The following is a 12,500-nucleotide window of genomic DNA, read 5'->3' on the forward strand; positions in this document are numbered from 1 at the left end:
TGAGCAATGCATGTGACTTTATTTTCCATATGAGAGGTGTCTTTAAGCTGCCATCACCAAAAAAAAAACTTTTATATAAAGTATTAAATACATTTCAGTAGTTCAGCACTTTCTCCTTGTCAATCCATTGTTATTAAACATTATTTAACTATAGATCCCAAGAAAACATTAATTAGTTTACAAATGAACTTATGTGTAATAAAATGAAATGACACGCTGAAAAAGTATTGAACACATGAAGAAAGGAAGGTGTGAAAACACATGGCAAGCCCAGACAGCAGCTGAAATCTCTCAGTAGTTCTTCAGCAAACCTCTGCCCTTTGTCAATGCAAATTAATATTCGTTGCTTCAGTCCATCATCTACATTAGCAGGATGATGAAGATGAAACCGGGGTGGACATTTCAGCAAGACAATGATCCAAAACACAGCCGAGGAATCTCTCAAATGCTTTCAGAGAAAGAAAATCAAGCTGTAGAATGGCCCAGCCAATCACCTGACTTGAATCCAGAGAAAATTCAAGATAAAGCTCAGATTTGATAGACGAGACTCACAGAACCATCAAGATTTTTACACTGTTGAAAAAAAAACTCACACCTGAGCAATGCATGTGACTTCATTCTCCATATGAGAGGCGTCTTTAAGCTGACAGCACCAAAAAGCCTTTTGTACAAAGTATTAAATACATTTCAGTAGTTTAGCGTTTTCTCCTTGTGTCAATCCATTGTTATTAAACAACAATTTTTTTCCAGATTTTTTTGGTTTTATTTTATTTTTATGTTTGTATTGTTGTTGTTTTTAACCAAAATGTTGACCCCCCCCCCCCCCCCCCCCCCCCCCCCACCAACTGTAGTTATCTTTGTCAAGTAAATGTCTTCTAGTACATGGTAATGTTGTATGTGATGCCTCCACCAGATGTCAGCATTGGATGCTATAATGTAGCTGATCTTCAAACATTTATCGCTACAGTGAAACATTCCTGTTTAAAAGCTATTTTGGCCCCAGTCCATAATTGACTCTTTGCCGTCCAAACCAATAACATAAAGCTGTTTGCAATGATGGTCAGCTCTGATTAATTACACTTGAGGCCTTAAAAAAAGGTCCAATCATTTTTAAAGATGTTAAGCTACAAGCCACTTCACAGGAAGTGTTCACTAAGTTTTCTACACTATACTAAAACAAATGAAGACATGTCTGATCAGTAAAAAAAGGTATTTTTGAAGAAATATTTATTTATTTATTTATTTATTTATTTATTTATGTATCTATTTATTTATTTACTTTATTTATTTATTTATATATTTATCTATTTATTTATTTATCTATTTATTTACTTATTTATTTATATATTTATATATTTATTTATTTATCTATTTATTTATTTACTTTATCTATTTATTTATTTATTTATCCATTTATTTATCTGTTTATTTATTTTTTTATTTATATAATTTATTTATTTATCTATTTATTTGTTTATTTATAGAATTTATTTAATTATTTACTTGTTTATTCATTTATTTATCTATCTATTTACTTATCTATTTATTTTTCTATTTATTTATTTATCTAATTTATTTATCTATTTATTTTCAATTTATTTATTATCAACTTGGTACCGAAGTACGGCTTCTTTTGACAACACCAGTTAGCTTCAACACATTACATGGAACATAATTAAAGACTGCAAATACATCGAAAGGCTATACTTTCCCTCCCATTAAGCTAGTCTGACAGGCAGGGTGGATTAATTTTTGGTAGCCCAACTGGAGGACAGTGACTTTGTGCTAGCAGTCTTGCGAGCCCTGGTTCAGCTGAATTTTCCTAGTTTTGTTTAGCCTTAGATGATATTTATCAGTATATTCATCCTATTGGTGGTTTTCTGTAGGTGAGCAGAACGGCAACAGGAACCCAGGAGGCCTGCAGATTGGAGACTTGGTCAACATTGATTTGGATTTGGAGATCGTTCAGTCGCTGCAGCATGGGCATGGAGGATGGACCGACGGCATGTTTGAGACGCTCACCACAACAGGCACTGTGTGCGGCATCGATGAAGACCACGACATTGTTGTGCAATATCCTAGTGGAAACAGGTCAGGCACACATTTATGGAACATTATTTATTATCATCATTTGCTTTTTGCCATTGTTTCAATGTGAGTGAGACAAAAGCAAACATTATAACCTGGAACAGACAGAATCTGCAGACATTTATTGCTATTTATGTGCAGAATTTTGTTAACTTCGCATGTGAGATTATTTATTTTACTTTTATTTCACTTATTTAGCAACTGTTAAACGACATCTGGGAAACGGTTAGGATTTCAGTTTAGTAAAAAACTGTTAGTGTTCCAATTGGATGACACAATTCACATACCAGTGCTGTTGAGTGTGTAAATGCATAAGTACATAGTGTATAGTTGGGCTGCACGATATTGGAAAAAACTGACATTGCAATATTTCATTTTTATGCATTATGGATGTAATTTCACAAGATAACTCTATTTGGAAAGAATTAGAGTTTGTTAGTGGAGTGTATCTGCATAAAATATACTAAATGATTAAAAATATATACAAAATAAAGCACCGCTGAAAATAGAACCGCGCTTTATGGTGGAGATTTAAGGTACAGAATTTCAATAAATGTGAAATAACAAGGTGTAGTCTTCAATGTATAAAGAATTAAACACAATCTTTGTTAAAGTGTCAATCTTTATAGTCTCTTGTGTCCAAATGGATAAAAATGACTTAAAATCGCTGGAGATCCTGCAATGTGATTTTGCAGATTTGCACATTGCGGTATCGATGCTGAAACGATTTATTGGACAGCCCTAGTGAATAGCGTGCCATTTTGCATGTAGTGAATTTTTGTAATGCAAAAACTATTAGAACCAATTGTTTGGTAAACAAAGTCTCTCGTATATTAAATCTACTAAAAGACTGAAAATATTACTTTATTTTAATTCTTTGGCCTTATAATAATCGCAGGGCTTTGTATGTGTTCTAGGTGGACATTTAACCCAGCGGTGCTCACCAAGGCAAACGTTGTCCGCAGTGGAGAAGTGGCAGCTGGTGCTGAGGGTGGCAGCTCGCAGTTCATGGTGGGAGATTTGGTTCAGATTTGCTACGACATCGACCGCATCAAACTGCTCCAAAGAGGACACGGAGAGTGGGCTGAAGCCATGCTGCCAGTGAGCATCCCTAGCTAAAATAAAATGTTCATATTTTAAAGACATGGCACGGAAAATATAATATAATGCGGTAGTGCTTGTCCGTTCAGACACCCACTTTATAACATATATCAATCAGGCAGTGAAGATCACTGAGTTTTAAAGAAATCAGATCTTGAAAGTGGCGATTTTTGTAATGGAAAGACAAGTTCACCGGAATCGCTTGGGGTGGCTGACTGAAAATTAAGTGAAAATCAGTGTGCACATCTTTCATTGTGCCAACTTGATTTGATGTTAACTCCAATCTAATGTTGACCAATACTGACCGACGGCCTGACGTCGACCGACTCTTTAAAGGTGCAGTATGTAAGTTTGCCACCCAGTGGTTGAACAAGGTATTGCACCCCTGGATCAAAACACATTTTCGCTCGGCTCCTCCTCTGACAAGTCCCTAGGTTGCCAGATTGATGTGAGTGTGCCAGACTATCAAGCCTAAAGGCTGATTTGAACCGTTTTCTAACTAAAAGCAATGACATGCGATGGTCATTTCCATCATCATTTCCTAACCTACACCTGATATTTATATTTTAGAAAGTGCTTCTATTTCTTACAGATGAACAACAGAAAACTTGATGAAATGATCACCTCATGTGCTTTATTCAGTGTTAAATGCTGATAATGTGAGTTTGAATGCCATTTTACATGACATTTATTGCCATACTACTGAAAGCAGCAGCAGATAATTCACCTCAGAACTTCAGAACTGTGATTCAGCGTAAGCTTGACATGTAATGGTTTGTTTTGGTTCAATTTGGTATTTACCCAGCCAGTGCAGAGCCCAAGTGACCAGAGTGAGTGCTCCAAATTGCCACCCCTGGTCCATATGATGGTATTTTTATGCTTTAGAAGAGTCAAAAACTTGCATGCAGCACCTTTAATGAGCATTAAATTGCATCCGCTGGCCTACTCTACAAGTAGCTCACTTGTTTTATTTTATCTGCTTACTGTTTGAAGCGGCTCAGCCTCCTGAAGCACTGGATGTTATCCTGCCAGTGCGCTCCTGGGCTTGGTTTCTATATTTTTGGATCACCTCCCTTTTGTTGTCCTCGGTGGACAAAGCTTAACAGAATTCCAATAGCTTCGGTTATGAGCAGTATAGATGAGAAATGGTCCTGCAAGAGCCTTTGGGTGTTTTCTGTTTAAATGAGCCAATCTCAATTTGAAAAGCCAGACCTTACACTTATTGATTTTCTCCACATCTCTCTTCACAGTGCTCTCAGAGGGGCGTTTTGTACCTGTGTGTAACAGGCAGTGTGCACACAAACACACAGTTGAAGTTTTCTGTTTAATAGATAGACTTTTTCCAACACATTTCTAAACATAATAGTTTTAATCATTAATTTCTAATAACTGATTTCTTTTATCTTTTGCCATGATGACAGTAAATAATATTTGACTAGATATTTTTCAAGATACTAGTATTTAGCTTAAAGTGACATTTAAAGGCTTAACTAGGTTAATTAGGCAGGTTAGGGTAATTAGGCAAGTCATTGTATAATGATGGTTTGTTCTGTAGACAATTGAAAACAAATATTCCTTAAGGGGGCTAATAATTTTGACCTCAAAATGGTTTAAAAAAATAAAAACTGCTTTTATATTAGCAGAAAAAATATTATAGGAAATATTGTGAAAAATTCCTTGCTGTTAAACATCATTTGGAAAAAAGAAAAAAAAAAGAAATATCTATATATATATATATATATATATATATATATATATATATATATATATATATATATATATATATATATATATATATAATTATTATTATTATTATTATTATTTTATTTATTTTTTACCAAATGATGTTTAACAGCAAGGAATTTTTCACAATATTTCCTATAATATTTTTTCTGCTAATATAAAAGCAGTTTTTATTTTTTTAAACCATTTTGAGGTCAAAATTATTAGCCCCCTTAAGCAATATTTGTTTTCAATTGTCTATAAATATATATATTGCCTTCAACTGTATGTGTATTCATGTATGTGTATTTATGTATACACGCATGAATAACACTATTTGTAATAATAGAACAGTATTTGGCCTTTTAAAAGCTGATATAAAATAATAATATCATTTTAGACTACACTTAAAAATACAATACTAATAAAAACATCTTAATCCATTTATGTCTTATGAATTTTTAAAGATCAGCAAGCTTTTATTTCGATGCGTCCAGGGTTTTTAAAGTAAAGGCTTTAGAGATGTCATCACATTAGTAGTCGTCATCTGTTGAGGATCAAATACGTTTTTCAAAACTGCCAAACGACAAGAACAAATGTTGTCCAGTAGTTTTAAAGGTGCTGTATGGAAATTTTTGACTCTTCTAAAAAAAAATAATAATAATAATTACCATAATATGTTTGTAGATATTTTTAAAAACATGCTAAGTGAACGTTCTTGTTCACTACTCAGATATTCTGCTTTGAAATTGTGTGTTACGTGTCGGAATGCCTGTTTTTGTTTTGGTCATTTAACCCGTCCAATGCCGGTTTAGCCAATTATATTTCAGCATGCCTCGTTGCCTTGGTAGAAAACAGCGTAAATCATTCATTCAGTCAGGTAGGGTTTCAAAGTATGCGTCCGTGACCGAAATGCGACCTCCGGTGGACAGTAGCGGCTTCCAAATTGAGGCGCAGATTCAGAGTTCCACATGAGGTGGTTATTAATTTGCAAATAATATAAATATTACAAACATAAACATTAGGTGAGCAGGTCATATTTGTTACCCAGTGTCCTAACAAGACGCTACTTATATGCAATTGGGCTGTTTGCATCAGACGAAACACGACAGAAATTTAAATACAGCCATTCAGAAGCACAGAATAGTGCACTCACTGCACTCCAATTAAATTGTAAGGTTTATAATGTAATTAATACATATTAAACCTCTTTAACATCATTAATTGTAGATGCTGAATCACTGATATGTGTTGGCTTGCGCGGAGTCACAGCTCTCAAGTTCAATTTCAAACAGTTTATTTTATTTTCAAGATCTGAGGTGAACTATCTGCTGCTGCTTTCAGTAGTTTGGCAATAAATGTCATGTAAAATGGCACTCAAACTCACGTTATTAGCGTTTAACACTGAATAAAGCACATGAGGTGTACCTGAGGTGATTGTCAGTTTTCTGTTGTTCACCTGAAAGAATAGAAGCTGTTTCTAAAATATAAATTTCAGGTGTTGGTTAGGACATAAACTCCATTTAATATGTGTTCTATTGTATGCCATTGCTTTTATTTAGAACGATGTAAATCACTTCACACGCCTGTTGATGTCATCAGTCTGGCAATCTGCGCTTGCATGTCTTTCGAAGTAGGCGTGCAATACCTAGTTTAACCACTGGGTGTCAAACTTGCATACTGTACCTTTAAGGTGGCTAATAATATTGACCTTAAAATGGTTTTAAAAACTGCCTTTGTCCTAGCCGAAATAAAACAAATAAGACTTTCTCCAGAATAAATTATATTATAAGAAATACTGTTAAAAAATTCCGTACTTTCCTCATTTAGGAAATATTTGTGGAAAAAAAGGCTAATAATTTTGACTTCAACTGTATCTAGCATTCTTGCCCTTTCTGAGTGTTTGCGAAAAGGCTTGTGGGTTTAAATGCACCCGCTCTCGTACTCAGATATCCATGTGTGTCTTTTTTTTGCAGACCCTTGGAAAGGTGGGCAGAGTGCAGCAGATTTACTCTGACAGTGACCTGAAAGTGGAGGTGTGCGGGACATCCTGGACATACAATCCCGCTGCTGTCACTAAAGTGGCCCCTGCTGGATCTGCGGTTACTAATGCTTCTGGAGGTAATCCACACACGCACACACACACACACGCACGCACGCACGCGCACGTTTTGTGTGAAATAATCCCAAAAGCACAATATAATAAAGTATTGTATTTTATTGTTGTTTTTAAATCGTTGTTAATATGTTGCACTTTCTTTTCAAAGTTTAAAAACAGTCTAACCTACAATTTCCTATTCATATTGTGATCTTGATTGTATTCTGACATGTTTTGCAGCCCTAATTCCAATGTATTCTGTCATTTAATGTACATGTGAAATGCAGAAAAATGTCCTTCAATGGCTGTGTGAGTGGAGCACAGTCAGACAAGCATCAATCCGTTTCTCATCCGTCATTGTGTGCTCTGTGTGACACTGTAGCAGTGTTGACAGAGAGTCCTTCTGTGCCCGCAGAGCGCCTGTCTCAGCTCCTCAAGAAACTTTTCGAGACGCAGGAGTCTGGAGACATTAATGAAGAGCTGGTGAAGGCCGCAGCCAACGGTGACCTGGCCAAAGTAGAGGACATCCTGAAGAGACCCGATGTAGACGTAAGAACTAATCCCTAACACACACTTATTCTGTGTATCAACTGAATGGTTTAGTTATAACTTTGGCCACACTTTAATTGACAAGTTAATGCTATTAACAAACATTTAACTAAGACCTTTACCTCAATAAAATACTCTTTAAATACTCTTCTCTTTAAGGAAAGTCATTTCACTAGGTGGCCATCTTTGAAACGACTCTTGGGCATTCTGTTTGAATTGGGGAAACATCAAATTCTCCAAAATTGCCTGCTAAGCTTACGATTAAATTAGGAATCACCAATAACATGTAACAACATGTTCTAGTTTCATTTCTAAACCTTCAAAGAAACGCACGTCTGGTCTAAGCCCCTCCCCAGGAGACTCCTCAGTTTATAGCGATCGATAATTGGCTGTTTTTGGAGGCGGGGCTTCATTCGCCATATTGATCGTTACACTTTTCCCCATTCAAAACTATACAAGAGGCACGTCTTGTGTATTCTATAGTCTTTGTCTAATCTTACCTAATTTGTGTTTTAGATTGTGTCAAAAAAATTTACAGGCCTTGAGAATATTTGCTTCATGTTAGGATGGACACCCTGCTATTGAGATACTGATAAAATATTAATAAAAGCTATACAATACTTTGTGTTTCAAGTAGAAAAAATTTATTTTAGTTAACTACACTCACTTGCCACTTTATTAGGTACACCTTACTATAACTGGGTTGGACCTACTTCTGCCTTCAGAACTGCCTTAAAGGTACTGGAAATATTCCTCAGAGATTTTGGTCCATATTGAGATGATAGCATCACGCAGTTGCTGCAGATTTGTCGGCTTCACATCCATGATGCAAATCTCCCGTTCCACCACATCCTAAATGTGCTCTATTGGATTGAGATATGGGGACTGTGGAGGCCATTTGAGTACAGTGAACTCATGCTTTGACATGGTGCGTTATCCTGCTGGAAGTAGCCATCAGAAGATGAGTACACTGTGGTCGTAAAGGGATGGACATGGTCAGCAACAATACTCAGATAGGCTGTGGCGTTGACACTATGCTCAGTTGGTACTAATGGACCTAAAGTGTGCCAAGAAAATCTCCCCCCACACCATTACACCACCAGCCTGAACTGTTGATACAAGGCAGGATGGATCCATGCTTTCATGTTGTTGATACCGAATTCTGACCCGACCATCCGAATGTCGCAGCAGGAATCAAGACTCCTCACACCAGGCAACATTTCTCCAATCTTCTATTGTCCAGTTTTGGTGAGCCTGTGTGAATTGTAGCCTCAGTTTCTTGTTCTTAGCTGACAGGAGTGGCACCTGTGTGGTCTTCTGCTGCTGTAGCCCATCCACCTCAAGGTTGGACGTGTTGTGTGTTCAGAGATGTAACGAGAGGTTATTGGAGTTACTGTTGCCTTTCTATCAGCTGGAACCAGTCTGGCCATTCTCCTCTGACATAAACATAAACTGTGCACCCACAGAACTGCCGCTCACTGGATATTTTCTCTTTTTCGGATCATTCTCTGTAAACCCTAGAGATGGTTGTGCGTGAAAATCCCAGTAGATCAACAGTTTCTGAAATACTCAGATCAGCCCGTCTGGCACTAACAACCATGCCTCATTTAAAGTCACTTAAATCACCTTTCTTTCCCATTCTGATGCTCTGTTTGAACTGCAGCAGATCACCATGACCATGTCTACATGCCTAAATGCATTGAGTTGCTGCCATGTGATTGGCTTAGAAATTTGCGTTAACAGTTGGACAGGTGTACCTAATAAAGTGGCCGCTGAGTGTATATTATCCCTGATCAGAATCTGCTCCCAAGAAGAAAAAAATCTGTTCAAGTCTTTTGTACAAGAACACATTCAGCCTGATGGGTAGCGTTTCTTACATTTTAAGAAGTGCAGGTTTTGGAATTGAGGAGCTTATACAGCAAGTGAGCTTTGATTGAGAAACTCACTGCTTCTAATTTATGGCAAGTCTGCTTTGAACCGCTCTACCTTCAGCTTTTACCGGAATCTCAAAGATCAGATCAAACACACAATCAAAGAATGACGACTGCTCTTATATGTATGAGATTTCCTTTGCTCTTCTTGCTGCGAGTTGGAAATTCACTGTTGAAATATGTAGCTACTTAAGTTTGACCAAGTCTCTGAAATTATTCACATGAAAACATGTTGGCTATGTAGGTTGTTTTAGATCAGACTGGACGAATCAAATACAGTAGTCAACAATTGAAGTGGATCAAAACCTTTAAATGTGCAGTATGTAAGTTTGACACCCAGTGGTTGAACTAGGTATTGCACTCCTGCTTGAAAACACACGCAGGAGCAGGTTCCCAGATTGACGACATCAACAAAGGCTGATTTAAGTCGTGTCCTTACTAAAAGCAATGGCACATGATAGAGGGAATATTTTCCATACTTAAAGGAGTTTTTGTCCTAACCAACACCTAATATTTATATTTTTGAAACGGCTTCTATTTCTTGAAGCTGAACAAAAGAAAACTTACAATGATCACCTCAGGTACACCTCATGTGCTTTTTTTCAGTGTTAAATGCTGATAATGTGAGTTTGAACGCCATTTTACATGATATTTATTGCCATACTACTGAAAGCAGTAGCAGATAATTCACCTCAGATCTTAAAAATAAAATAAACTGTTTGAAATTGAACTTAAGAGCTGTGACTTAGCGCAAGCCAACACATATCAGTGATTCAGCATCTACATATAATGATGTTAAAGAGGGTTAATGTGTATTAATTAGATTATAAACCTTACCATTTCACTGGAGTGCAGTGAGTGCACTATTCTGTGCTTCTAAATGTCTGTATTTAAATTTCTGTCGTGTTTCGTCTGGTGCAGAATTAATGTCCACCTCATGTGGAACTCTGAATCAGCGCCTCATTTCGGAGTTCGCTACTATCCACCGTAGGTTGCATTTCGGTCACAGATGCAAGCTTCGAGAGCCTTCCTGACTGAATGAATGAAATGCACTGTTTACCACAAAGGCAACTCGGGGTGCTGAAATATAATTGGCTAAACTAGCGCTTGGCAGGTTAAATGACCAAAACAAAGACAGACGCCCGGCACGTAACGCACATTTTCAAAGCAGAATATCTGACTTCAGCATTGTTTTTCAGATAAACAAGAATGTTCACTTAGCATGTTTATTAAATATCTGCTAACATATGATGGTGTTTTTTTTTTTTTTAGAAGAGTCAAACATTTCCATACAGCACCTTTAAAACTATTGGACAACATTTGTTCTTGTCGTTTGACAGTTTTGAAAAACGTATTTGATCCTCAACAGATGACGACTACTAATGTGATGACGTCTCTAAAGCCTTTACTTTAAAAACCCTGGACGCATCTAAATAAAAGCTTGCTGATCTTTAAAAATTCATAAGTCATAAATGGATTAAGATGTTTTTTATTGATATTGTATTTTTAAGTGTAGTCTAAAATGACTTATCATTTTTTATCGGTGTATATACTGTTCTATTATTACAACTAGTGTTATTCATGCGTGTATACATGAATATACATACAGTTGAAGACAAAATATTTATTGATTTTTATTATTTTTTTATTTTTTTTAAATAATTTTTTTAAGTAATTTTACCCAAATGACGTTTAACAAAGTAAGGAATTTTTCACAGTATTTCCTATAATATTTTTTCTTCTGCAGAAAGTCTTATTTGTTTTATTTTGGCTAGAATAAAAGCAGTTTTTAAAACCATTTTAAGGTTAATATTATTAGCCCCCTTAAGCTATATTTGTTTTTGATCGTCTACAGAACAAACCATTGTTATACAATGACTTGCCTAATTACCCTAACCTGCCTAATTAACCTAGTTAAGCCTTTAAATGTCACTAAGCTTGAATACTAGTATCTTAAAAATTATATAGTCAAATATGTTCTGTCATCATGGTGAAGATAAAATAAATCAGTTATTAGAAATGAGTAATTAAAACTTATGTTTAGAAATGTGTTGGAAAAAAACGTCTTTCTGTTAAACAGAACTTGGAGAAAAATATACAGGAGGGCTAATAAATACCGATTTATACATGCATACGCACCTTTAAATATTAAGCAAATGTCCTCTGTTCTTTTTGGTTCTTGTGTTGGTGCCAGGACTGGCCCTGTGCCCTGCCGCCCCTCTCTCAAGTAATTGCTTTGAGCTCCGAGAGAGAGAAATGGAAGTCAGATTGGCTTGGGTGACTGGCCAAATTATATGCTCGGCAGGACAAGACATGTCCTGCAAATACACCAGGGGCTCCGGCATTAATATTCAAGCCTTTGCACGCTGGTTTAGCTTACCGCAGTGCTGCAGATCACAAACATCACACTCGTGTATACCCTCATGCAGTGGGTAAAATAACAAGGGTGGAACGCATCACATTTGAAGAGGTGCTGCTGACGTCAACTTTTCACCAGATTTTGGTAACAACAAACTTAGAAATGAAAGTTATGTGTAGTGAAATGAACACATGAAGAAAGGATGCTATAAAAGGGCATGGAAAGACCAGACAGCAGCTGAAATCTCTCGGTTTTAGTCATTCAGTTAGTGTAAATGAATATTAGCTGCTTCAGTCTCGACACCTACAATACTAGATGAAACCAGGGTGGACATGCAAGCAGGACAATGATCCAAAACACAGCGAAGGAAACTCTCAGTTTGTTTCAGAAAAGAAAATAAAGCTGCTAGAATGGCCTAGCCCATAACCTGAACCGAATCCAATAAAAAATAAGAACTAAAGATCAAAGTTGAGGGATGAGACCCACAGAAACGTCAAGATTTTTACACTGTTATAGTCACGGGGGAAAAAATCACACTTGAGCAATGCATGCGACTTCATTCTCAATATGAGAGACGTCTTGAAGAGGTCTTCAAGTAATAAACATGACTGTTTTATTTATGTTTTTGCCTAAATCTGGGTCAATTTCATGC

General features: G+C 36.4%; 1 protein-coding gene across 3 annotated transcripts in view; it reads left to right on the forward strand.

Annotated features, from left to right (window-relative positions):
• The window catches only part of mib1 (MIB E3 ubiquitin protein ligase 1), a 106,725-nt gene that overhangs the window by 16,249 nt on the left and 77,976 nt on the right, over positions 1-12,500 (forward strand). For all 3 annotated transcript variants that reach the window (XM_056471180.1, XM_056471188.1, XM_056471195.1), the window contains exons 6-9: positions 1,887-2,091; positions 3,006-3,189; positions 6,888-7,032; positions 7,425-7,558. In XM_056471180.1, coding sequence (XP_056327155.1) covers positions 1,887-2,091; positions 3,006-3,189; positions 6,888-7,032; positions 7,425-7,558 — 668 coding nt within the window. The remainder of the gene's footprint in view (positions 1-1,886; positions 2,092-3,005; positions 3,190-6,887; positions 7,033-7,424; positions 7,559-12,500) is intronic.

This window comes from Danio aesculapii, chromosome 2 (assembly GCF_903798145.1).
Source record: "Danio aesculapii chromosome 2, fDanAes4.1, whole genome shotgun sequence".
Classification (NCBI taxonomy): Eukaryota; Metazoa; Chordata; class Actinopteri; order Cypriniformes; family Danionidae; genus Danio; species Danio aesculapii.